Genomic DNA, 27,861 nt, shown 5'->3' on the forward strand with positions numbered 1-27,861 from the left:
ATGTGAGGTTTCATCTTTATTGAAATGCCCAACGTGGAGCTGACTCCCGAGTCACGCCAACACTTGTAGTTTCTTTACTCCCACTGTGTCTAATGTGTGAAAGGAGATGAAAACCCTGCAGGCTCTCCCCTTCTCCTCCCGCATGTCAGGGGCCAGTGGCCCATCCACCCACCTCCGCTCTGGGCTGCTTGCTACTCACATTTGGTGTGCCTGTCGCACAGGGCCGACGCCCTCATGTCACACAGCCGGATGGTCCCTTTGCTGCTACTGTACACGAAGGTGTTGCAGTGATGGGGGTGGAACTCAGCTGCGGTGATCACCTCCGTGAGCTCCTCCATGTTGGCTGGCTTAATGTCGACGATATCTGACACAGACGAGTCAAGGAATGGGAGCAGAAACTTGTGGGTGATTAGTAATGGCACTGCCTCATTGTAGTATTACGTGTTAGCATTTACCACACATGGAGGACCCTGGTAATAACTCTGTGAGCGAACAGGTACTTATTATTGGTCCAAGGCAGATGAGGCCCAGGTTACCAGTGATCAGAGGAAGCCTTGGAAATTGGGTCTCCCTGGCCTCTTTTCAGTATTGCATCCTCCATAACATGTAGCTGTCCCATTCGCCATCAAAGTTACCTGCTCACGCAACTGTGCTAAAACGTGCCAAGTTGCACAGACTTTCATTTCTCATTTTACCACAGTGGTGAACAAACTAGTCCCATTCCAACGAAATAATTCAGCTTATTTGAATCTTTACCCAGACTTTTGGGCTGATAAATGATACCGACAATAGATTGTAAATCCTCTTCCAAGAAATTCCCGAGATCTTCTTTAATAATAATAATGATAATAATAATATGATGACGACGACGATGACGACGATGATGATGATAGCTGTTACCATCGGCTGAGCACTGACTATAGGTTAATTACGGTGCAGAGCACATCAGGTACTTTATCTCACTTAATCCTTATAACAGCTCTATAATCAGAACTTATTCCCATTTTTCAGTGGTGCAAACAGAGGCTCAGAATAAGTAAAGTAACTTGCCCCAAGTCATAAGGCTAAAGAATGGCAGTACTAAGATTTTATCCCGGGCCCAAAATTTGTGCTCTGTGGTCATTATGCAAAATTTCTCCTACTGAAGATAAGCAGGAGCTCGTTTCCATAGGTTATGATTTGCTTTAGAGCAGGGGTGTCCAAACTTTTTTCAACGGTTTTCACCAAGGGCCACATGCGGTAAAATACACAAACAGCCGGGCCACTCACTCGAGGTGAAGTACGTATTGCCTCACCTGGTTTATTTAAGTAAACTAAATATATTTTTGGAATTTGCTGCGGGCCAATTAACACTGGATTGTGGGACACAGATGGCCCGGGGGCCGCAGTTTGGACACCCCTGCTTTAGAGCACGTATGGAAGTCTTGGAAAGAACATCCAGTTGTATGCCGAGGCAGTTTTAGCCTCTTATGCACTATACCCTGAGTTTTATCATCTGTTTTTATTTTTCTCATTATTTTCCTTTCTGATCAAGAATTATTATACCTCTATTTTTAAACACCACATCCTTGTACACTGAAATGAAACATTTGGTCTTTCATTTATGAAGGTGACTTAATGGAAACAAACACCTTCAGTCGAGTGTTTGGTATGTATGAGGGCATGGGTTTGGGCTGATCCCTTCATACCCCGACCAAGAGCTCAGAGGACCTGGATGCAGGTTGGGAGGCACCTGGCTGGGGCAGAGATGCTGTCTGAGGACCCAGCAACTTCTGGCAAAGGATACAGGCCTTGTGATGTGCATGCTGTTATGTCGGAAAGTTGACCAAACTGATCCACTTTTCTTAGACTTCACCACTTTTCAGCCACCTTTGTGATTTTTGCCCCACCTGTATATCTATCATCAGATAGTATTTTTTACGTCACATTTTTTTTTCTTCAGATCAACTTAAATCGACTCACCTTTTCTTTACTTAGCAGTAATCCAATATTCATAAAATCATGGGTGAAATGAGCTAGCTACATTTTAATAATATATATGAAAATAAATGCAGAACAATGAAAATAAAATCGTGTATGGGTGTGCCAGGAGTTTATGTACCTCGTTTTGGAAAACACTGCATTGAATCAATAAGCAGGAACTTTATAGAGACTATCCGATTAGACTGGGATGGGTGAAAGTCTTCTCTACTTCTCCTGAAGTCAGTAGAACAGTCCCCCCTTAGAGTTTAGATGAGACACAAGTAAATGCACTGGTATTTTTAGTGACACCAACACTACCAAAGTGTCATCTATTACAAAACATCACCTATGCTCTTGCTACAACTATCCCAGCATGGAATTTGAAGGCTTTGTATTTGGCTTTGCCGCTTTCCCCTTGAATGATCTCTTCTAAATCCTGTTGGGTTCTTTCTAAAATTAGCCTGAGACTGAACTAACATTGCATTTTACTACAGTTTCCCCCACGAAACCCAGATGCAAATATTACTTAGGTCGCCAGAGCATGAGGGTCCCCTGGATTCACAAAATACTACCTTTCAACTCAACTGCTGCCAGAGTTATAAATATTAATGCAGTTAGCACCACACGCTGGGGAGCGAGAGCCTGGGCCCCCCAGAAGGAGGCCCCAGGCTACAGCTGGGATGTTCTTGCCAGCCCCGGACCCATGCCTTGGGCTTGTGGACATGACACGGGGTGGAGTCAGCAGAGGTCAGTGATCAGCTGTTGTCAGATTTCATCACCCTCCAGAAAGAGCCTCCATACCCTACTGTGCCAGTGAGCAAGTTTCTCTTTTCCCAAAATAGGGAAAGAAAATCTGGTGTCAGCTGTCTCAACCTCTACCAGCATAGCTCTACAAACAAGATTAACTGGAAGGGAGCTTTGCTGTGTGGGAGGAAAGGTGCCACATCTACGGTTATTTTTTTCTTACCTAAAAATAAAGTCCCAGAGTCAGAATGTGTGAAGACGAAGTGTTGAGACATATCTGTGAAACCTGCAACATCTATCACCCTCAGGAACAGCATCACTGGGAGGTGCCCACTGAATCTGCTTAGGGCTGCTGCCTCCGGAGCCGTCTTCCCTCCCATCCATCCTGGACCTCTGTGTCTGCCCATCATCCCTCCTCCTCAAACATCGCTCTTTGGCCTAGAGTACTTGTTTGGGTCTGACTCTCTGGCTTAGGAGATAAACTGACTCTACTCCTCTTTTTAATAACCATGATGATAAGGACGAGGAGAATAATAACTGGCAGTTAATGTTTATCAAGTGTGTTGTACTGTCTTATTTGACCTTCATCTCAGCCCATGAGGTCAGTATTAACTGGCCCATTTTCCAGTGGAGGAAATAATGATTGAGTTAAATTACTTAAGGTCATATGACCCTGTAGATGGCAGAGCTGGGATTTGAACCCAAGTTTGTCCAACTCCAGAGCCTGTGTCCCTGACCACACGCCACTCTCCTCCCTGAGGTGGCTTTCGCAGAGCCAGCCCTTCTGAGTGTGGTAATTCTGGCTCCCTTGGTACTTCCCCTGGCTAATCATAGAGGGAGCTCCATGTCTTCTGCTTTGGGCCTGTGCTCTCTTAATTCACCATCCACTTTGGGGACCACTGATTTTAGAATCACAACTGGGACATAGCATCTGACCTAGGATTTTGTGTCCTATGATGTGACAATTTTTTTTTTTTGAACTTGAAGTTGGGACAGAAACATGATAAGGGATTTCTTGAATTGTTACCTGATGGAGAATTTGCTGAGTTCTAGAAACTTTGGGGAGGAGTCTAATTATCAAAAATTCAATGGCTTACGGCGATGATGAGAGAGCATATTTCACATCTGCATCATCTAGAAGCCCAGGCCTTTTGCCTTAACTGTTATAAAGGGAGTCACACGCGTTTAGTCCATATGGTTTTGCCCTTCATGGTGGGGAGGAAGGAGAAAGGAGATGAGCAACGCGCAGCTCCCTGTATTATCTTGAAAATGGAATGATGCATTTTGACAGTCAATTTTCTCTTCCCTATCCTTTAGAGCTCTCTATCCAAATTATTTCCCTGTTGTTCCAAAAGAGCTAAATGGCAAAAGCAAAACAGCACTGGATTCACAGATAATATACAAGGCAGACAGCCAACAGATTGCTATTAAATTAACCCTGGGGCTTGACAGATCTGTTCTTCTTGACCCCAACTGCTTATGGCATTCCTTATTAATGCTGAGCCCAGGCAAATTACCTCTGCTGACAAAAGGGGTTAATATGTCTCTCTGCCAGGACTCTAGAGGTACCTCTGAGGACAGGAGGGGGCACCGCCAGCATGGCAGCTGAGCTCCATGCTTGGAAGGCAGAAGGCGGGAAGGTGAGGGCACCGCTGTGCCAGGCAGTAGCCTAAGGCATCATTTAAAATAATAATTGAAGACACTGGGAGGTCACCCCATAAGGGACTGGCTTCAAACAAATAAGAACCCAGAGCCATAAATTACATCAGCCGTGGGGTGAGGGAATGGAGAGGGTTATGGCAGGATGCTAAGGGGTAGCATGGGGGCCACGCAAAAGTCATTTCCTTAATCCCAAATTTAGAAAAAGCTTTCTATGCAAAAGTCTGCATTTGTAATGCAACATTATAAAAGGCTGACATCCATCTATCTATGTATGTATCTATCTACTGAAATAGGGAAATGATATGTAAATTTTATGTATCTCATTAAATTGTTCATGCAATGACATTTCAGGGCTGTTAAAAACATAGTATGAAAAATTCTACCTATCATATGATCACAAAGTCATTTAAAACTTGTATTTTGAAAATAATGAGCAAATCGGTAAGGTACCAAATGTCAGTGATAGTTCTATTCGGGTGGGTCTATGCATTTCTTTTCTTTTATAATAAATTATCAGTTACTATTTCCACATTTTCTGTTAATGAGGTTATAATATTTTAGGATGAAAAAAGATATTTGCTATATCTATCTATCTATCTATCTATCTATCTATCTATCTATCTATCTATCTACCTATCTATCTATAATATTAGGTGAGGAAAGCTAGATACAAAATTGATATAATCTGACCATACCCACATAAAAACATGAGTGGATATGTGAAAGAGGGGCAGGGGACGGACAGACAGGAAAGAAATGTAGTTATATCTTATAGGGGAATTAGAGTCTAAGGCAGGCATGTAAGTTACCCTTTAGTAACTCTAGCTTAGTTTTGTTCATTCAGTCATTCATTCCTTCACATATTGCACACATGTTCACAATGAATCTGCCAGTATTCTTCTGGGTACATGGGACACAGCCATTACCAAACCAGACCAACCCCACGCTGCTACATGTAGCCTATATTCTAGTATGTGACATTGTCACCGAACAAGGCAAATAAATATCATATATAGTATATTAGATAGTAATAACTGCTAAGCAGAAAAATAAAGCAGGGAAGAGAGAAAGTGTATACAGGCGTGTGTGTGGACTGAGAGCAAGTGTGTGTATCTGTGTGTGTGTGTGTGTGTGTGTGTGTGTGTGTGTGTGTGTGTGTGCTTCCTAGATTGAAAAGGAGAAGGCTTCCTGGATACATCAAGACTTAAATTTTTCCCTTTTCTTTTACTTTCTTATTTATTCATTTTTCTGAGCCCTTCTAGTTGAGTTAGGTAGCATTAAATTAAAATTGTGATATAAATCACCTATATATACTCCAAAACTAGGTGATGAGATTATAGGACATTTTCTAATCTTTACAATGAATACATATTATTAAAGAAAATAATAAACATTAAAAAAAAACCACCTACTTTCTTTGGCTTAGAATCATCCATGAGAGAGTTGGAGACCAAAATCCTCATCTCTACAGATAATATTGTGATAAAGATTGTGATTATAACAAAATGGAGTCAGGAAATTGGGATTCAGTTTTAATTTCAAATCTATTTTGCTCAGAGAACTTGGGAAAGTCATTTTATCTCTCTGGGTTTCAATTTATTTGCCTTTGAATGGGTATAATTTATTCTGTCAGCCTTTGAGAATTTTGATTACCAAAGATAATGGAGAAAAAGTTATTTATTAAATGGTTTTACGGCAGACTGAATAATCCCATCTTCCAAAGAAAGCATATATTTTCCCAAGGACCATTCTTATATATATTAGTTTCGTGGGCTTTTCAAGGAGACTGTTCTTATATGCTTCTATATTTATCACTGCTACTTTCGCTGATACAAGGTTTTTTGTTCTCCCCTCCCCTCCCCTCCCCTCCCCTCCCCTCCCCTCCCCTGCCCTGCCCTGCCCTGCCCTGCCCTGCCCTCCCCTCCCCTGCCCTGCCCTGCCCTGCCCTGCCCTGCCCTCCCGTGCCCTCCCCTCCTCTTTTGCTTAAGCCAACCAAAGATAGGAGACAGAAGCAGGAAGCTTTTCTGCAGGTCCTGCTGGAGAGTAGAATCTAAGTTTACCCGGGTAACATACCCAAGTCCAAAAGTGGTTGAGGCTTTTCATATTGAACCTAAAATCGGCCATCACTGAAGGTGGGGAATAACCTTATCTTGGCCTTGACTATCACACTTGATTTCCTTGTAGGGGACATCAATTGCTTTAAGGTGTTTTTTTTTTTTCCTTTCTAAAATCTGAATTTCATCTTGGATATTAAGCAATGATTACAAAGCATCCAGATCTGGTTAGCTAAATGGACAGGTTGCTTGATGACAAGACCCTGGAAATCTCCAGAGGACTCCAAGGGACATTCCTCTCTTAAGAGTATAAAAAAAGCCAATGCACAAATATTCACGGAGGGTTTGCCAATTGTTAGGCTCAGTATGCGGAGACTGACAAAGAGACATATGGTGCCAGACTAGTTACTGCTTTGAAGTATGTATCGAGCTGCAAAAGACACTGGGCTGAAATAGCCTTTATGATGGGGGACGGGGAGAGGGAGGACGGCACTTGAAAGCCCTAGAACCACAGACTCTTTCCTATTCAGGCAACACAGAGCTTGAAATTCCACCAATGTTGTGCATCCACAGCACCTTGAACGTACCTCTGTGAGAACACTTAATACATGTTATTATAATTATCCGAGTAATTTGACACAGCGTGATAGAGTAGATTTGACTGGAGTATGGAGTAAGAGAGACCTACATTTTAATCCCAAATCCTGTGACCAGTTTCATAACCTCAAATGTCTCTGAACTAGTTAACTCGTCTACAAACAGAGGAAGACAACTACAGGAAATAATGTAACATAACATTCAAAAAACTGTTAGACTCATCTTCCCTAGAATGGTGACGTGTCTGTCTCCCTCTGTCCAAATACTCACTCTGATGGTTTGGTGATGGGTTAACTTGGTGAGGCCCAAGTACAATCCTTAGAATTCCTTTCTAGGATGTTTCTGGTTATGGCGGGCTAATAAGGTATATTCTCCCAAGAGAGTTGGAGGACAGAGGGAAAAAAGCAGCTATTTTGCTGCACACACACACCTTCTCCCAGTTATTCAAACACTATCTAGGGGCTGCTGGAAAGGATTCTGAGATGTGATTAAAGTTCCTAACCTAATCAGTTGACTTTAAGTTAATCAAAAGGGAGACTATCATGGGTGGGTCTGAATTAGTCAGTTAGAAGATATTTACAAGAAGGCTTAGTCAGGCTTTCTTCCTTGAGGAAGAGACTCCAGATGGCTGCTGGATATAAAATTGCTCTCGCTTCCCCCTAAATCTTCCTTCATCGTGGCCACAGATGGACAAGCTTCAGCTCATGTCCGTGGTTTTACAGCCTCTTTGTGGTTTTCCATTCCTGTCTCTGTCTCTGTCTGTCTCTCTCTCTCTCCCTCCCTCCCCTAATAGCTTTGCTTCTCTGATATACCCACCTTCAAGATTACAAGGGACATATTGTCAGGAGTGGAGTTTTATTTATCTTGGCATCTCCAGTGCAATTAGTAAGTGCTCAATAAATGTTTATGGATTCTACTGTAATTCCTTGGGACTGAGCAGCCTTCTGTAGGTGTAGTTTTTTAAAATGTAGAGAATCCACAGTAGGTCAATAGGCCAAGATGCCAGGCCGGTATAGTGAACTATTTAGCCTATCGTTTTCTTAGAAGAGAACGGGATCCAAGCAACAAGGTAAGAAGAACAGCGGCCTGGGGAAATGCTCCAAATAATAACTACCGTTTATCGAGCTTCTCTCTGTGCCAGGCACGCTAAGTATTTTACATGATTGTTTCATTTAATCCTCACAGCTTTATAGAATAGATGGTATTATTATCTCCATTAACTGATGAGAAAATTGAGGGTCAGAGAAATGTCAAGCAACTTGTCACACAGATTTTAGGAGATGAAACTGGATTCAAATCCAGAGTCTCCATTTCCAATTACTAAGCTACATCCTCTGAGGAAACCCAAGAAACCCAGAAGAAATCTTCATAGTTGCATTCTTGCCCTCTCCCCTGACAACATGAGGTCTTAAGGGCTTGCCCTGTGAGGAGAGAAATCCACAGCCTCATAAAGCTCTAGGTCTGGCCTCAGATACAGAGTGTCTGCAGCCACACAAGCAGGGCACCAGGCCTGGGAAAACCCACCCAGGCTGCATTTAACACGGGAAGGAGGGGCTGCCCTGGCACACACAGGCCAATGTGCTAGATACGTCATGGGAAGAAATGCTCTCCTTTTACACTAAATGCCAGTCTGAGATTGGCATGTACAGTGGGTGTGTACATTTGTGGATGAAAGCCACAGCAACAACAAGGGAGGTCCACACAGCTTCTCTCCAAGCCTGTTTGGAGTAAAAAGAAGGCCGCTCACTGTCCCTGGTACTAAAGAGCACCTGAGCTGGAAGCTACGAAATGAGGTTGGATGGCCCCCGATCAGGATATCAACTCGAAAAGGGCCTCAGCTCAATGGACAAATGAAGCTGATGCAGAGGTCTGCTAAGACCAAGGGTCAAAAGTGAAGTGCCCCTGCAATCCAGTTGGCTTCTCCTAGAGAAGTGCTCGCTCTCATGCCTGGCAGACTGGACTTTTGCAAGGTGTGGCTTCTGCTGACCTTTTCTAGCCTTGCTACACCATGTTCTATCTCCTCTCTGGGCTCCAGTCACAGTGGCCATCTTAGAGTTCCTCTAGAGTTCCAACTAGAGTCCCATCTAGAATTCCAACATGCCATGCTGTCTCCCGCCACAGGACCTTTGTACGTGCTTGACCAATCTCTCCACACCTCTTTGCCAAGTTAGTTTATATTCTCCCTCTTTCAGATCTCTACTCAATAATCAATTCCTCACAAAGCCCTCTTTTGATTCCCTAGTTTGTATCAGGTTTTTAAAAAGTGCATTCACATAGTCATAGTCCCTTTCCTCACAGGACATATTTCAGTTTGTAATTATGTACTCATTAGTGTGATGATTTGACGCAAGTCATTCTGAAAGCAGACAACTTGTTGTTTTTCACTTTTGTGTCCCTATGGCCTAGTGCAGTCTGGCACAAATTAGGTGCTCAGTATACAGTTGCTGAGGGCCGTATCTCTACTTTTATTTGACACGGGTCTATTTAAAGGTCCCACACTGGACTAGGTAAAAGCCCAAGTCAACTCATTCTTAGTCCTGAGGAGAGAGCTCAAAGCATCCTAGACATAGTTTTCATAAGGAAGCAACATCTTTCTATCGCAACTTTCCTTTATTCGAAAGTTATGGCTGCCTCTTGCCCTAGAAAGCCACTTACCTAGAAATGAGCTATTATTGTCCTGATATAGTTAACCCAGTAAGGCCAAAGTTTAACAACTTTAAACTGCTTCAGCAGCCAGGGTCAGGCTGGCTATGGAGGGAAGGGAGCGAATGCAAGACCAGGTGGCACGTAGCTAGGAATGACTCACTCTGATGTGGTGCTGAAAACAGGCCCCAGACCTCAGAGATCCTGCAAATACCTGGTAATCAGAGTATAATGAGCACCCAAGTCCAGAACCAAAGGAAGAATTTAGAATTGAGATGATGACCCAGATAATGAATTCAACAGGACAGAATCCACTGTTCTCACATTCCACTTTTCCAGTTTCCCTGTCGTTTTAATAATTGGTCCCTGTTCATTGATCATTTACTTAGCAAGGTACTGCCCTAAGAGCGCGCGTATGTGTATAAACACCTTTAAAAACATTCTCACAATCCTCTTTGATAGAGTTCCTTTCCCCAGATCACGAAATAAAGGTTTGGATAAGAAACATGTTAAAGCTTGCATAGCCAGCATGTAGAGAGCTGGGTGAGAACGTTAGGCTTGTTAGGCGCAAAGCCTGTGTTCTCAACCACAATGCCAATGTCACACCAAATACTAGTCACTGGAAGTTATGACTTTTTAAAAAAAACCTGTATCTCGCAAACCATTTGTCTTAGTATTAGCAGTTACTTAACACTTTTCTTTACATATGCATACTTTGTAATTTAAATGAATTTTTCAGTACCCATGAAATCACAGGACTGATACGATAGTTGTGTTTTCTAATATCCATGATCATTAAATACGTAACTATGAAAACAAGAAATGTCCAGGTAGTGCTTAGAAGCACCTTGCCTACCACCTCAGTGGTACTTATACCAAATTTGGGAATCCCACATTACTCTCTTCTGAACCATGAGGCACTGTAGAAATAGTGCTAAACAACAGAGGATTTAATAAGTCCTGCCTTGTGGTTGGTGTTTTTCTGAGGCGGTTTTGAAAGATGGCCGCTTCCTACCCCAGAGGTGGCTGCACTTCAGTGATGATAAGTAAAAGGGTCCCAGTTTATATAGTCTGCTCAGTGCTTAGGGCAGTCTGGTTGAAAATAACTATATAGATATCAGTTATCATCATCCTCATGATGACAATGATTATTTTACATATGGCTGCTTTAAGGGTGAATGGCACGGTCTCATTTGTATGCCAGCATCTGGCAGGCTGTCACACATCTGCAGAATATAACCTAAATTGTGCTATTAATATTTCCCCTTTGCATTCTCCCCAAGGCATCTGTCTCCCAAAATGCCTAAAGAAACTTCCCTCCCTCTTGAAGGCCTAGAGGCAAAATTCAGAAAACATGTCACCTAGATTGGGGACAGCAGCAGCTCTGAGTGACAGCAGCTGAGCCTGAGCCGATTTCTGGCTCTCAGAATAAAGGGAGAAAGGGAACCACCACCCACACTCATTCTATTAGTAGCTGCACTTCCAGGCCAAATCTGTAGGCAGATTCTCGCCGGCTGAGACAGCGTGTCGAGTCTGCTCTGTGAGCAATACAACACGCCAGCCATGGTCCTGATGGTCAGTTCTGTGTCTCCATAATCGCCTCCATCTGCTTAAAGCTGCCTTCCCTGAAAAGCCTTGGGGAACTACTGAGCACTCCTGTGTGGTAGAGACTAGAGAGTTATACACCAAAACCAGGTTTTTAAAAATTATGCACACACAGCTATACTACATTTCCCAGCCTGACTTGCAGTTAGAGGTGGCCATATGACTGAATTCTAGCCAATGAAATACATGCTCTTTTAGAGTCTGGCTCATAGGAATCTCCCATAGTGGTCTACCACGATCTTTCCCTTTTACTGTCCCGAGGCAAATAAACATGGTGACATTTAGAAGGAACCTGAATCTCTGAGTCACGGATTGGAGGAAGCTGTCTGTTGATGGAGATCATCAACATTGGACTTTACAAAGGAAATTATCTTGTGTGTGTTTGAGCCATTATGGGGTTTATTTTACATTAGAACACTCAGAGTTTTACTGTAACTAATATACTCTTAAAGTAAAATTTCCAGGTTAGATTTTACAATTATCTACTGGATTATCTCCACTTTGATGACCTAGTACTTTAAACTTGACATATTCAACCCAAACAGTACTTTCTATGTCAGAATGTTCTAGGTACTGGGATATAGGAAAGGATCATACAAAGTCCTTCTTCTCATAGAATTTACATCCAAATATGGGGAAACCCCAAATACTCAAGTAAAAAAACCCCTTCAAATGAAGATAACAGGGATAGAGGGCTATTGGGTTGTGCTTGGGAGTTAATGGGAGGAAGTGCCTCTGAGGAGGGGACCTGAAATGGAAGTGTGAATGATGACATGTACTTAGTTATGTGACCTCTGGGGGCAGAACATTCCAGAAAGAGTGTACAGCAAATGCAAAGAATGGAAGTAACAAGGTTTATACAGGAACAGAAAAGAGGTTAGTTGGCTGAAGCAGAGGGAATTAGGGCTGAGTGGTATGACAGGATATCATAGAGGGTGGCAGGGTCCAGATTGTGTGGAATTTTATAGTCCAAGGTAAAGAACTTGGATATTATTCTATGTTCAACGAGAAGCTACTAGTGTTTTAAGCAGGGGAGAGATGATACCTGAATTACATGTTGAAAGGTCCGCTCTGACTGTTATGGGAACAGCTATTGGGTAACAGAGCAAGAAAGAATGGAGGCTGAGAGATTATTGCAGTCACACAGGTGAGAGAACAGTGGCCTATATTAGCATGGGTTGGTAGGAGTAGATATGGAGAGAAATGAGTTGATTTGAGATATATTTTAGAGGAAGCAAAGGCGGGGCCCATGGGTAGATTAGGTTGGGGTGGGAAGGCTGGGAGAAAAGAATATTGACTTCTACATCAGTTGGCCATCTGTTCGGGTGGTGAAACCATTTACTGAGAGTGGGATTTCAAGTGAAGAGTCAGGTTTGTGGCGAGATGGATCACATGAAAGGTACTGAATAAGTGACTGATGTGTATTAAATAGCGGGTCAATACAGTACAGTGAAAACACTGGCTCAGACATTCAGCAATTCCTTGACTTCTCTAAATTTTAGCTGAACAGGAGATAATATTGACATTATGGGGTTGTTACATCAAATATACCCTTGTTGGGTAGAGACTGAAAAGAAGAGTTAGGGAAACTTGAGGATTGCGAATAAAGTTTGGTTTCTTGATCTGGATGCTGGTTACACAGGTGTGCTCTGACCGAAAATTCATCAAGCTGTAATTTATGATAATGTAGTTCTCAAAGTGAAATTCTATGTGGAAAGTTTCCAGTGCAGTGCTTAGAACTCAATAAGTGGCAGCCATTATTATTTTCACTATTGCGATACAATAAAAACCATGTCATGTGTACCTGTGGTCCATTCCACCCATATAGGCCATTGAAGAATCCTGTAACAAGAGGAAGGAACCCTTAACAGAACTCTAGGGTCTTATCTTATAGTTGATAAAGCCACAGCTAGTTTTAATTCATGACACATAAACACCTCTGCATGAAGGAACTGATTCAGAGTTCCAATCCAGAGCCAGCCTTGGAACACCACTTGTAATTCAACACTTCCCTAACTTTGTTAGGAGGAGAGTATAACAGATGGCACTGTAATTTAAAAGGAACCTGTTCTCCACAAGTGCTAGGTGTTTAGTTATGACCGCTCCCTTCGTTCCACTTTCCCCCAAGCCTGCTCTTACCTGAACACACCTAAGGCAAGCCAACTGGTCACTGGCCTCAAGGAAAGGATACTAAAACTTTGATTGGTTATTTCAAAGTTCCACAGGTTAATCCTCAGGTCATCAGCTGACATGTAGGTTTCATAGTCGCTGTTGACAGATATGGAGTTGATGTGATAGGTGTGTGCGTTGGCAAATACTCTTCGCGGGGTGGCCTCCACCATCAGGTCCATAGGTCTCAGGACGGGCACCTGGGATATAAAAGAAACAAATCCTTTTAGAGCCAAAGCTCTTCACTAGGAAAAGAGTGTTTCTGTTTGTGTCCTTTATTTTCACACACAAAATCATAACCACATCAAAGCAGCGCTAAGGTAGAGGAGACTGATAAATCACATGTTCCTACTCCCTTCCGTTCCTTCTAGTTTTACTCCTTTCTCAAAAAATGTCACTATCACGTAGCCTTGATGGGTAATTTCATCCTTTATAGATTCTAAGTTTTTTTCCCCAAGAACCTCTAGGTGGCTTCATCTCAGGGGAACGTAGCCTCCTAAACTTCCAGAGCTGTTGTTCTAGACTGTTTGTTTTTAAACATGTAAAGTCTTTCCATAAGGAAGTTATGGAAGCATTTTAGAAATGCCTAGTTCAACTTAGATTTAAATTTATCCTTCATGGCTTTGGAAGTCTAGAACCCATCCTGGCTTTGTCCTCAATCCTTAATGGCATTTGGGATAACATATAATCACCCAAGATTCTAATAGCCAAATCCAGCCATTAATATATAGGGCACCCATCAACATCCTGTTTTACCTGGGGAAATCTTGGTTTATACCTGTTGTCTTGGTGTACCAACCAGGTCGTGTCCACTTGCACATCAAAACTGTCTTAGTTTGGACAATAAATTACATGGTAGTCTTACTGATGTATACGTGTATTCAGTAAGTGTTGAATGAGTGAGTAAGAATATGTGAGTGAAATGTTTTGTTCCCCACAGGTCAGAGAATCAGGCAGTGAAACAGTCTCCCCCCCATGAAACTCTTTCTGGCAAATGTGAACAAAGACCCATCACTCTTCTGACTCCCACTTTGAATTCAAGGGCACTTCTGACTACACCTGGCTGAACTGGCTCCTGAGAAAGTGAGTGAGAACACTAATGCCTGAGAGGGGACAGACCAAAAACAAAACAACAAACAGAAAACAGAGATGTGGTCCTTTAACCGAAACAAGAACATAAAAGACCAAATGCTGTTTTCCTTTCAAGGAAGGCATCTCACGCAACTGAGCCCTGACTAATTTGCTACCAGGGGGTTAAGACTTCCACGTCTGGATCTGTTTCAACCCAGGGGGTGAGGGGCAGAACGCAAAAACAGAGGTTAAATTTTGTTAAGTGTGGTCACCTCAACGATATAACCTTTCACAAAACAGAATTCTTCTAGCTCAGTCTTAAAGAAGTTTAATTCACTTTTGAGGGAAGTTTTTAGATTAAATGAACAATTCAGAGGAAGCATAGAGCCCTATACAGACGTGGTGCTGGATGCCCTGGAAACCAGAGCTGGCTTGACAGACGGAGGAAGAGCCAGGGGTCCTCTGAGTACCCGGAGAGGGAGGGGAGGGAAAGCCTCTGTGAGCCCTACACCCCATTATGGGTAATAGTTCTACAGCACAAGCCCAGGGATGGCAAGAACTTGGAAACCTGGGTTCTGATCATAGATTCATCACCTACTGACAGGCTGTGTGACCATGGGCAATTAACCTGCCCCTTCTGGGCTCTGGTTACACTATCTGAAAAGACAATGACAATACCCACTGTGACCTAATTATCATAAATTATAACTCATTTCATGATATAATTCATAACTCATTCAAATCATGAATTATAATCACTCTCCAGTACACCCTTCTCCTCACCCTTTTAGCAACACTTACTGAAGTCTATATAAGGTCCTAGGCAGTTCAACTGGTGAGCAAAACCAGACGCAGTTCCTGCCTTCATATAGCTCATCTACACTGAGGAGGTAGATATGAAATCACTTCCTAATAAAATGCAGTTAAGTGCCCAAAAGGAGAGGGTAGACAGCTAGGAGGATCCGACATGGTCAGGGTGGTCTGCAGAGGTTTTACTGAAGAAGTATGAATTGAATGACTGTGAAGGATGAGAAGGGGTTCATTAGGCCAGGAGGGGATGAAAGAATGGTCCAGTCAGAGAAAAGAGCATGTGCAAGGGTCCTGTGGTGGAGGTGAATAAGGCAAGAATAAAGGATAGATGGGTCAGGGTAGTTGAGACAGAGAGAGTGATGGGGAACCAGGGTGGAGATGAAGTGACAGGGTAAGTAAGAGGCAGGCCCCAAGAAAGATTTTTGCCATTACCCTAAGAGAAATGAGAAGAAATTAAAAAATTTCCAACGATTGTGATATAATCAGTTTCAAAACTTTCATCAGATCATTCCTGATGTGCTATGGAGAACAAGTTGGAGGATGAATGAGGTAGAATTTTGAAGAGGAAGGTGATACATGATCATACACCAACAAAGGTGCATCTTAAGACTTTGCAATGGATTAAAAAAAGCAACTTTACCCTGAGGAAGTCTCCCTGCACATATTTATTGCGCTTCCACTATGTTTCAATCAGTCTTCATACATCATCTCAGGTAACTGTTTCAACAACTCCGAGAAATAAGTACTGGTTCAAAGTACTGTTACAAAGCGAAAACTCAGGGTCAGAGAGGCTAAGTCACTGGCCCAGGGTTGCACAGCTATTGGAGGCACAGCCAGAATTTGATCCCAGTCTACCGAACTGCAAAGCTAGTATTCTTTCCACTCTCTCACACCACCTTCAACTATCACACATGGCAGGAAGTGACAAATGTTCTGTAAGTGACCTGAGGAAACTGCTAGCAGAATATATGGAACTTAGAGTAGTACTGACAGCAATCATAGTGGTGGTAGTCTCGGAGTTCTGTGGTCAAGCTGCCTCTGGAAACCTCCATTAGGTGTGGTCGGTGTTCATGGCATTTGAATAGGGCGTCTCTTCTGTGTGCTTTCTAGAACACATGTCATGCTGTGCTCGTTTGTCATACAGGATCCCCCACCTGGAACTTTTGAGTGCTACCTGCTTCCTCTGTCCTCCAGAGGTAGCAGAGCTCAAAGCAGGCTCCCTGGGGCCACAGAAGAAATGGAATCTGTGAGGACTTCCTGTGAATCCTCCTGAACTGTACTCTGTACCTCCTTCATTACTCTGCATTGTCTGAGGAGGCTGCCTGTGCCTGTGGTGATGGGAAAGGGAGCATGACAGCCGGGATCAAGAGGCATTACAAAGTGGGAACTGCCAGCCCACAGCTTCCGCTTAATGTGACGGGCCTGCCTGCTAATTCAGGCTGACACATTCCATGATGTATCACTTAATGGGGAGGGCTCCGTGTAGGTATCTGGGGAGGGAGCGTCGAATGCTTTGCCCAGATAAGGCAGGGGGCTGACTGTCACTCATGGCATTCCAAAACCATCCTCGTGCCCGGGTCAAGGCGTGTGCACTGCCCAGTGATGCCCCTCACGGGAAAGAAGAGAAGAGGGAGGCTTGGTGGTTCAGGCTGGACAGGCTAGCTCATTAGGAAGCTGTGCGGGGACTGTGTTTCCCATGGGCTCTGGGCACCATCTCCTTTCAGGGCCAGGCGGGGAGAAGTGGGGCACTATTCCCCGAGTGAGGCTCACAGGCAATCCTCAGGGCTTTCTCTGTAGGACATTCACGGAGGGCTTCTGTGCTATGTCCCGGTCACCGTGTTACAGCCCCTCCCACCCAGCTCCAAGGCACTATTTCATTCACCCCTGTCAGTACCCAACCTCACAAGGAAGGGTCCTCTGTTTGCCCATCTTACAGGGGAGGAGCAGGGAGGTGAGTGTCCTAGCCAGTGTCACACAGAGAGTAAACTGAGGAGCTGTACCTGGGCAATTGGTTCCTGAGTGAGCAACCTTTACCACTGCTGCAAATGAAACTAGTAGGTTCAACTATGACACTGCCATTTTGTCAAGTCAACAATGATCAAATCTCAGTAATTTCGAGTGGTTCAGCTTAATACTTTAGAAGGGCTCTGTACTTTATGGATGTGACATTGAATCATGGAACATTAAATCTGGACGGGCCCTTAGAGCCTCTCTTAGGCCATCGGTCGTGTGTGTGTGTGTGTGTGTGTGTGTGTGTGTGTCTGTTGGTGGAGGGGGGAGGTAGTGGGAGGCTATGGTATCTAGGCCTTACCCCCGGTAACTCTTGGTAATATGTTTGGATTCTCAGTCATATATTTTACTTAAATAACTATTTCTGTGGATAAGGAACGTTTGGAAATAACTGTCCCAGACAGTTCCTGAAATCTACAGATAAGGAAATCAAGACCCCGAGAGGGGAAGTGCTTTGTCCACAGAGGGTTACCAGCACAGCCCGGGTTTCTGCCTCTCACCCCTGAGCGTCCTCTGTCCCCCACACCATGTGCCTGAGCCACTCTCCACAGACCCAGAACCCCCTTCCTGCCAAGAGATAGAACCAGACAAAATCCAGGGTCATGCCAGGACCTTTAACTTATTGTACAAACCCTCTTTTCCGAGCCATCTTGGCAGTAGTTGATGAGGCTCGATTCAACTCTGAGACAAGGTGGGCGCTGCATTATGTCTGCAAATAAGAACAGGGACCAGTCCTTGGCCCTTGGACGGGGGCAGGTGGTTCTGGATTGTACTGTTGAAATTCGGCCACGCCCCTCCCTCAGGTACCTCATGCTCCTCCCTGACCTTGATTCAGTTTCAGCTCATCCCCTGGACCCTAATTCGAAAGGATGAGTACCCCAGCCTTGTTGGCAAGACAACCAGCATCATATTAGAGTATCAGCCGAATAATGTTCCAGGGCTCAGGGCAGTAGCCTCAGTCTAACCTACCCTGTAGCTTCCAGAGATTAGTGGGATGTGAGAAGCCAGAGACACACATGCCTCCCTCCCTCACACTGCTCAGGTCTCTGCTCAATTATCACCCCAAGAGAGGCCTTCCCTACCCACCCTACCTCAAATAGCATAACCTCCATTCACTATCCTCCCACCCAGCTGATTGCTTAGAATGTTGTAAGCAATTCCTCAGTGAATTCTCAATATCCTATGATATCGCTTGGTAGATAGTATGAGTCCTGTTGCACAGATGAGGAAACTGAGGCCAGAAAGGTTAAGCAATTTGTGTAAAGTGATACAGCTAGTACTCATGCCTGGTACTCCTTGACTCTGGAGTCTAAGCTCTTAGTTGCTCTGTATTCTGGGCCCACGAAGAACATACTTGGGTGCATGGGAGAGAGACAAGAAAATAAGACATTTCAGTGCAGGTGATCTGTGCTGTAAGGCAGACCAGTAGGTACTGCCCAGGCAGCGTTGGCCACTGGGTCCTGTGTCTACCTGGGGAAATCAAGGGAGACCTCAAAAAGGAGAGATTACTGAAGCAGGCCGGATGCCAAGGGGTTGTGGGAACTCGCCCGTTAGAAGTCGGGGACAGGGAGGAGAGGGAGCCGTGCTCTACTCAGAGGGACCAGCACGTACAAAAGCTCAGACAGGAGAGAACAGAGTATATGGGTTCAAGTGTGTGATTCTGTACGTTCTGGGGCTGGAAGTTAGTGATTAATTGTTCACTCAACACATACTTAATAAATCCCTCCTCTATATCAGACATGAAGAAAACCTGAGTTGGGTCGAGAACGGAGGGTGTGCTATTTGAGGGGGGTGGGGTGGTTATGGAAGGCCTCTCTCAGGGGAGACATTTGAGTAGAGACCTGAATGAAGTGAGGGAGGGAGCCATGAGGCTCCCCCAGGCAGAGGGAACAGCAAGTGCAAAGGCCCTGAAGTTGGAGCATGCTCAGAGTGCAGGAGGACCAGTGAGGAGCCTTCGTGGAGGGCCAGACTGAGTAAGGAAGGAGCAGTGGTAGGAGACGATGTGGGAGCAGCTGTCAGGGCTGGATCACAGACGTTATTGGGAGGGTAAGGAAGATGCAGGGAGGTGACTCCCTTTAAGACTCCCCGCCTTGCTCTCTCTCCCGCCCCTCTCTACTCCTTCTGTCCTCCCTGCTCCTCTTCCATCCTTCCTTCCCCAGCTTCTTTCTCATTATCTTTGCTGCCTCTCCTCTTGGGAAAGGCAAGATCATCTTTCACGTCCCAGAACCCATTTACTAACAAAATGAATGTTGCTGTCACATGGCTTATTTGGTGACTACGCCTGTGATCCTTCACAGTCCCCTGCAGCACCTCCACGGTGTCGGCGGGTCACAAACCCCCCTTCAGAGACACATGATGAGCTCCGAGCAGAATCCTGGATGCTCCCAAGGCCCCCACGAAGGCCCCCACTTTAAACACATCTGTGAAAATGCACAGCAGGGAGAGGCTAGAGGTGAGAATCAAGTCCTTCATGCTCTGACTCTTCACAGAGAAAAACAACAGCTGTGTTTACCATGGCAACCTCCAGCGCCCCAGTAAGTCGACAGATTCCAGGCAAGGCTCTGGGAGAGGAAAGATGGCCAGATAGGAGCTAAAGAACAGAAAAAAGATGGAGTCCCGGAGAGGGAGGAGAGAGACGTGTTCATCTGTAGAAGGGATGTGAATGGAGTTCAGGTGTTCGGGAACCTTGGGTCAAATCTGATTGAGTGAAGCAGACAAACATTTGAATACCCTTGGTTGTTAAGAATAATCAACATAATCGGCATTATGGGGTCTTTCCAAAAAATTGCCATCAGTTTAAATCCATGCTTGTTCCATGTCTTCTCGTCAGGGTTCAACACACATCCCTTACCACTCTCTCTAAATAATTGGGATTATTTTATATTGAGCCTGACAGTGTATATTAAGGTCACGTGGTTAGGTGGGTTCCCCATCATCAATTAAGAAGTACATATAGGAATGTTATGACCACACAGTGAGCCCGGATTAAACCTTCAGTAAACTGAGCATTTACTGAGCATTCACTACACGCTGGGCTGTCTCCACACAGAGTATTCTTAAGAGTGGGGGTAGACAACACACAACCCCTGACTCTTTCTTCTTTTCCATAATTAGCCCTTTTGGGAAGCTGAAACCATGGCTGTTTGATCTAGAAAAGAAACAGATGAGAGCTATCGACCTCCTCCTTGTGCAAGGAGACCCTGACCCTGGCGTTCTGGGAACCACAGGTTTGAGGCTTGGTAGAGCATACGGGGTGATTATATCATCCCACTAGAGGCACTAAATGGTAAAACAGGCAGAGAGGCTAGAAAAGTTCCAGGTCCAGGCTCACTTCAATTTGTCACCTTGCTTTTCCCTGGGCTTCCTTTAAGAAACCATCCTTTGTGAGTCTTTAGTGACAATTACTGTAAGTTTGGGATAAAATCAATGGCTAAGGAGGAACCAGACTCCATTGTCAAGGAAGAGGGAATGGGTCATCTTGAAAAGGGGAGAGCCATTGGGCCTGCCTGTAAACATCCCTGTTCCAAAGCGACACAGCTGGTGCAGAGCAGCTGTTGCAAAGAGGAGGAAGTGACGACTTCCCCAAAACTATCTGGAACACTTTTAAAGGAAAGTGTTTCCCCATTTCTAACTTCCATACATTTTCCTTCCTAAAATTAAGCCATCTCAGGAGATACCCACAGCCTAGGTTCTCCTTCTCCTCTTTGCAGAAATAAGACATTAGAGGACATAGCCTCATCCATCCTGAATCTTACTATGGTATACTACCCAAAGTATAAACACTTCTGGGTGGGACAACTGGACAATACATTCAATGAAGGCCCCGCAAATGCTCCCACTCCCAGCTCAGTATAATATGGATTTCTAATAAAATTTTACTTTTTATGTTTCATCATGACTTTGTCAGAGTTGCGTGTTTATGTTGTTTTACTCAACTGTGTTCTATTAATAATTTTAGAGACAATTAAATCCACAAAAAAATTTTAAACTCTTGTAGTCATGTATACATAAAGGGGAAAATCTATTTTTGTTGTAGAAATGATAAAAAAAAAAGCTTTTAACATTTATTTGGGGGAAGTGCAGTGAAAATACATGTTTAAAGAAGAAAAAGGAGCAATATAAAGCTCTGACTTTCAAATAATTTGTTCACATATTCTTTTAAATGGGTATTGGCGGATACCTAGTTATGATGGTATTTCAATTTCACTGCATGCATTAAAAAGGTGATACAATCGTTTTAGTCTAAACTGCCTATGCTTGAAACACTCCTGAAGTCACATTCTCTTTGTAATTATTTAACATTACAATGGAAATGCTTAGTTGCTATGTAATGCTATGTAAAAATGCTCAGGAAGGTACACAGCTTTTCAAAATTCTTCTAGGGGGGAACACAGCCCAAATCTGAAGTTGTTATGGTGTAAGAGAATTTCTGGAGTCATGCAGACCTGGGCTTGAATCCTGGCTGGGCCATTTACCAGCCACGTGGCCTTGGGCTTGTCATTTCACCTTTCACCATGTCAATGCTCCCTTCTGTAATGTTGGAGTTAGCAACTCTCTCAGTAGCTTTGTTGAGAAAACTTAGCATGGGGCTTGATACACATCATCTAACAAAGAAACATTTGTGGAGAACTTACTGTGTGCCAGGATTCCGCTAAGCACGCTACTGTGTTACTGAATCTTCACAACGACCTTGAGAGGTAGGTACTAATACTGTTCCCACATTATCGATGCAGATCCTGACGCAAAGGAGGTCATGAAGCTTGTTCAAGGTCCCACAGCTGCCCTTGAACCTGGCACTCTGGCTCCAGTCCCTATGGTAGCTATTATTGAATTTCTATGAGTAACTTCCAAGTATATAACAATGGTCCATTCTGAGAGATTGTCTAAGGAAGATTCTTTTTACTTTTTCTGTTGGCTACGGGGTTTAGGTATCCTTTCTATCCACCGAGGAAATTCAGTCATGAATAGAGAACTTAGCATAAGTTCTATAACAGCATCCTAACATAGCATCCCTCAGGACAAGGGGCTAGTGGAATGATTGGTCACTGGGTAGCAATTAACTTCATTGAAAAAAAAAGAAGCTGACGGTTTTCCTGGCTAGTAGTTTTCCAAATAGCTTCTGTCCACATTGTCATGAAAACCTTGAACAATATGGTTGTTCATCCAATTATCAAACCAACCTGGGGGGCAGAGTCTGGCATGATGTGTACCCATTATTAAAGGGTAATTCAGTGTAACAAACCAAATCGAGTATGTACAAAGACTGTCACATGAAATAAACCACTAACAAATTAAATTACTTCCCATTTTCAGTGAGAAGAATGCCGGTCATTTTTCATTTTTTAAAATATGCATCTCAATTCTGTTTTTTAAAAACATGAGAAGAAGCATTTAAATGTCTCTTGTGCTATCGGTAGTAAGCTTTCTTTTCCATCTCTCCTGGTCCCAGGGCATTTTTCTCTCAGAGAATTAATGAAGCATTAAGCCTCACCCTGGTCAAAAAACTTGTTTCCTCCATGGATCAATGGTGGACGGAGTTCAAAAAGCAGGAGTGATAAGTTGGCTGCGGCTTATAGTGACATATCAGAGCTGTTGTTTCCAGAATGAAACTGCCACTCAACAGCACTCCGCCAAAACCCCAGGGAATCCTATCCAAATAATATAATTTTTAGATTTCCCCAATCACACCCTTCAACAACCTCAATATGTCCCTGTTTTCTTCTGTTATTACTGGCTTTGTCATAGAGATTGAAATAAGCCTGAGAAGACAAACCCCTTCGGTCCAATCAGACTTTCTACTTCAGGTTCTTAAATGTCTTAGAATTATATTCTTTCATTTGACAAACATTTATTAAGTGCCAATCACTGCTCTAGGTGGTACGTGTACAGAGTGAACAAAACAGATTAGTGGTGGCACTGAAACTCTAATAGGGAAGGAAGACATTAATGGCTCAAAGTGGATGTACTGTTTCAAACTGTCGCTGATGCTATAACGAGATGTATGTTGTTTCAAAAGAAGAAAAAATATTGTTTCATTAAAAAAAATAGGAATCTCTCATTGAGATTGGGGAATTAGGTACATTGTTTTTGAAGTGACAACTCACCTGCCGAAACACAGAGCCATAAGCATTCTCTAAATCAGTGGTTCTTCGCTGTGGGGAATTTTGCCATTTGACAAAGTCTGGATATATTTTTGGTTGTCCTAACTGGGGGTATGCTCCTGGCATCCAGTGGGTAGAGGCCAAGAATGATGCTAAGTGCCCTATGATATACAGGACAGTCCCCGGCAACAAAGAATTATCTAGTCTAAAATGTCAACAGTTGTGATGATGAAAATCCAGCTCCCAAGGAAACCCAGCTCCCGTGGAACAGTTAAATCTAAGGTGACTAAGAGAAATGCAGTATTAACTTCCACAAAAGGTAGCAAGAAGTTCTAGTTCACTATCATAAAGCCGTTGTAGATTAAAAAGTATATATATGGAAGAGAGATGGCGATGGGCGGGGATGTATCCCCTATTGCCAGCTATACGAGTGTAAGAACAACAAACAACCCATAAAAACTGCCTGGGGAATTAATATATATATATATATTAATTCATATATATATATGCGTGCTCTCAGTGTCTTTGACATCTTTTGTCCTCTCTACGGAAAAGAGGAAAAATATCTTCCCCTCAAAATATAAACTCTCTATCTAATTACCAGCCCATGCAGCAGCCTGTAATTCTGCCAGCTTTATCTTATTTTTCCTCTCAGACACTTCCATTTTCTGCCAACATTGTTGTTTCTCGAAACATGTTTCCCTGTTCATTGCCTTTCCTGTTATTTCCCTTGATGTTTCACATTGTGTAATTCCACCCGAGAAAAGGAGACATCTTAAAATATGCCAGTAGTGGGTCAAGAGAAATAAAAGGAAAGATCAAAAGATACCTAGAAACAAATGAGAATGAAAATACATCCTATCAGAATTATTGGGATGCAGCAAAAGCAATAATTAAGAGGGAAATTTATATCATTACAGGTCTACCTCAAGAAACAAGAAAAATCCCAAATAAACGACCTAACATTACACCTTAAAGAACTAGAAAAAGAAAAACAAATGAAACCCAAAGTCAGTAGAAGGAAGGAAATAATACAAATGAGAGAAGACATAAATGAAATAGACAACAAAAAGACAATAGAAAAAATTAAAGCAACAAAGAGCTAGTTCTTTGAAAAGATTAATACAATTGACAAACCCTTGGCTAGACTCACTAAGGTAAAAAAAAAAAGACACAAACAAAATCAGAAATGAAAGAGAAGTTACCACGGACAACACAGAAATACACAGGATTATATGAGAATACTATGAAGGACTCTATGCCACCAAACTCAATAACCTAGAAGAAATGGACAAGTTCTTACAAACATATAGCCTTGCTAGACTGAATCATGAAGAACTAGAAAAATCTAAATAGACCAATCAAAAGTAAGAAAATGGAAAAAATCATCCAAAAACCTTTCCAAAAGCAAAAGTCCAGGACTAAATGTCTTCACTAGTGAATTCTACCAAACATTCAAAGAGGATTTGATATCTGTTCTCCTCAAACTCTTCCAAAAAGATTGAAGAGGAGGCAATACCTCCCAATTCATTTTATAAGGCCAACATTAATTACCCCGCTACCAAAACCTGGTAAGAATAACACAAAAAAAGAAAACTACAGACCAGTATCTCTGATGAATATGGATGCAAAACTCCTAAACAAAATTCTGGCAAATCGAATATAACAACACATTAAAAAGATTATACATCAAGTGGGGTTCATTCCAGGGGCACAAGGATTGTTCAAGATACACAAATCGATTGATGTGATACACCACATATACAAAATATCATATGATCAGATAAATAGATGCAGAAAAAGCATTTGACAAGATACAACATCCATTTATGATTAAAACACTTAATAAAATGGGTATAGAAGCAAAGTACCTCAACATAGTAAAGGCAATATAAGACAAACTCTCAGCTAATATCATACTTAATGGTGAAAAACTGAAAACTTTTCCTCTAAAATCAGGAACAAGACAGGGTTGCCCCCCGTCACTGTTATTCAACATGGTGTTGGAAGTCCTAGCCAGAGCAATCAGGCAAGAGAAAGAAATAAAAGGCATCCAAATTAGGAATGAAGAAGTTAAATTGTCACTTTTTGCAGATGACATGATTCTTTATATAGAAAACCCTAAAGACTCCACCAAAAAAACTATTAGAAACAATATACTAATACAGTCAAGTGGCTGGATACAAAAATCAATGTACAAAAACCCATTGTATTACTATATCTTAACAATGAAATTTCAGAAAAAGGAATGAGAAAAACAATTTATTTTGCAATTGCAACAAAAAGAATACAATACCTTTAAATAAACTAACAAAGGAGGTGAAGGGTCTATACACTGAAAACTGTAAGACAAAATAAATTGACGAAGACACAAAGAAATGGAAAGATATTCTCTGTTCATGGATTGGAAGAATCAACATAGATAAAATGGCCATATTACCCAAAGCAATATACAGATTTAATGCAATCCCTATCAAAATCCCAATGGCATTTTTTCAAGAAATAGAACAAAAAAAATCATCAGACTTGTATGGAATCACAAAAGATTGAGAATAGCAAAGCAATCCTAAGGAAAAAGAATAAGGCTGGCGGTATCACCTCCCTGACTTCAATTTGTACTACAAAGTGACACTAATCAAAACAGCATGGTATTGGCAGAAAAACAGACACACAGACCAATGGAATAGAATTGAAAACCCAGAAACAAATCCACATATACAGAGAAGGCCAAAAAAATGTATACACATTTTAAGAAAGGAAAAAACTGTATTAAAATTGTAATACTCAATATATATTGATAACAAAAGATGAATACAAGTCACGTTTGATTTCTGCAATTACAAGAGGTGCTCAAAGTGGTTACCATCAGTGTAATTTTAACACAGTTTTTTCCTTTCTTAAAATGTGTATACATTTTTGGGGCACCCTTTGTATATAGGCAGATAATTTTTGACAAAGGAGCTAAAACATACATTGGAGAAAAGACAGCCTCTTCAATAAATGGTGCTGGGAAAATTGGAAAGCCATGTGCAAAAGAATGAAACGGGACTGCTATTTGTCACCATGTACCCAAATTAACTCAAAATGGATCAAAGACCTAAACATAAGACCTGAAACAATAAAGTGCATAGAAGAAAGCATTAGGTACTAAACTTATGGACCTTAGGTTCAAAGAGGATTTTATGAATTTGACCTCAAAGGCAAGGGAAGTAAAAGCAAAAATAAATGAATGCCACTATATCAAACTATAAAGCTTCTGCACAGCAGAAGACACCAATGACAAAATAAAGAGGCAAACAACCAAGTGGGAGAAGATATTTGGAAATAACACCTCTGATAAGGGAGTAATATGCAAAATATCCAAGGAACTCATACAACTCAATAACAAAAAAATAAACAATCCAATTAGAAAAGCAGCAGAGGACCTGAACAGGCACTTCTCTCAAGAAGACATATAGATGGCCAACAGATGTATGAAAAGATGCTCAACTTCACTAGCTATTAGGGAAATGTAAATCAAAACCACAATGAGATATCACCTCACCCCAGTCAGAATGGCTATCATCAACAAGACAAATAGTAACAAGTGTTGGAGAGGCTGTGGAGAAAAAGGAACCCTCATACACGGTTGGTGGGAATGCAGACTTGTGCAGCCGTTATGGAAGGCAGTGTGGAGGTTCCTCAAAAAATTAAGAATAGAATTACCATATGACCCAGCAACCCCTCTCCTGGGTATTTACCCCAAAAACCTGAAAACATTTATCTATAAAGATATATGTTCCTCAATGTTCACTGCAGTATTATTCATGGTGGCCAAGACATGGAAACAACCAAAGTGTCCTTCGATAAATGAATGGATAAAGAAGATGTGGTATATATACACAATGGGATACTACTCTGCCATAAGAAAAGATGAAATACTGCCATTTGCGACAACATGGATGGATCTTGAGATTATTATGCTAAGTAAAATAAGTCAGACAGAAAAAAATCAAGAACCGTGTGACTTCACTTATATTTGGGATATAAAACTGAAAGCAACAAAGGAACAAGAAACAAAAACTCATAGAAACAGACAACAGTTTAGTGGTTACCAGAGGGTAAGGGGGGTGAGGTGGTAGAAGAGGGTAAACAGGATCAAATATACTATGTTGATGGAAGGAGAACTGATGCTGGGTGGTGAACACACAATGCAATATATAGATGATGTATTATAGAAATGTACACTTGAAACCTATATAATTTTACTAACCAATATCAGCCCAATAAATTTAATTTAAAAATTTATTTCAAAAAAATAAATAAAATATCCCAGTAGAGGAAAATTTCAGTTAACACTTACAGGTGGGGAAGGGAGTGGGATGGGAAAAGGCAGTGGTTTAATTTTTGGTTAGTTTGGTTAGGATTAATCACAAAAATTGTTTTTGTTTTTC

At 42.2% G+C, this 27,861-nt stretch overlaps 1 protein-coding gene across 6 annotated transcripts in view; it reads right to left on the reverse strand.

Moving 5' to 3' along the window:
• PPP2R2B (protein phosphatase 2 regulatory subunit Bbeta) overlaps nucleotides 1-27,861 on the reverse strand; it is a 394,552-nt gene that overhangs the window by 44,566 nt on the left and 322,125 nt on the right. For all 6 annotated transcript variants that reach the window (XM_074313727.2, XM_019739121.3, XM_019739122.3 and 3 more), the window contains 2 exons: nucleotides 13,459-13,636; nucleotides 200-364 (listed from right to left, as the gene is read on the reverse strand). In XM_074313727.2, coding sequence (XP_074169828.2) covers nucleotides 200-364; nucleotides 13,459-13,636 — 343 coding nt within the window. The remainder of the gene's footprint in view (nucleotides 1-199; nucleotides 365-13,458; nucleotides 13,637-27,861) is intronic.

Source organism: Rhinolophus sinicus, chromosome 5, assembly GCF_057876585.1.
Source record: "Rhinolophus sinicus isolate RSI-liver-muscle chromosome 5, RSI-T2T, whole genome shotgun sequence".
Taxonomy (NCBI): Eukaryota; Metazoa; Chordata; class Mammalia; order Chiroptera; family Rhinolophidae; genus Rhinolophus; species Rhinolophus sinicus.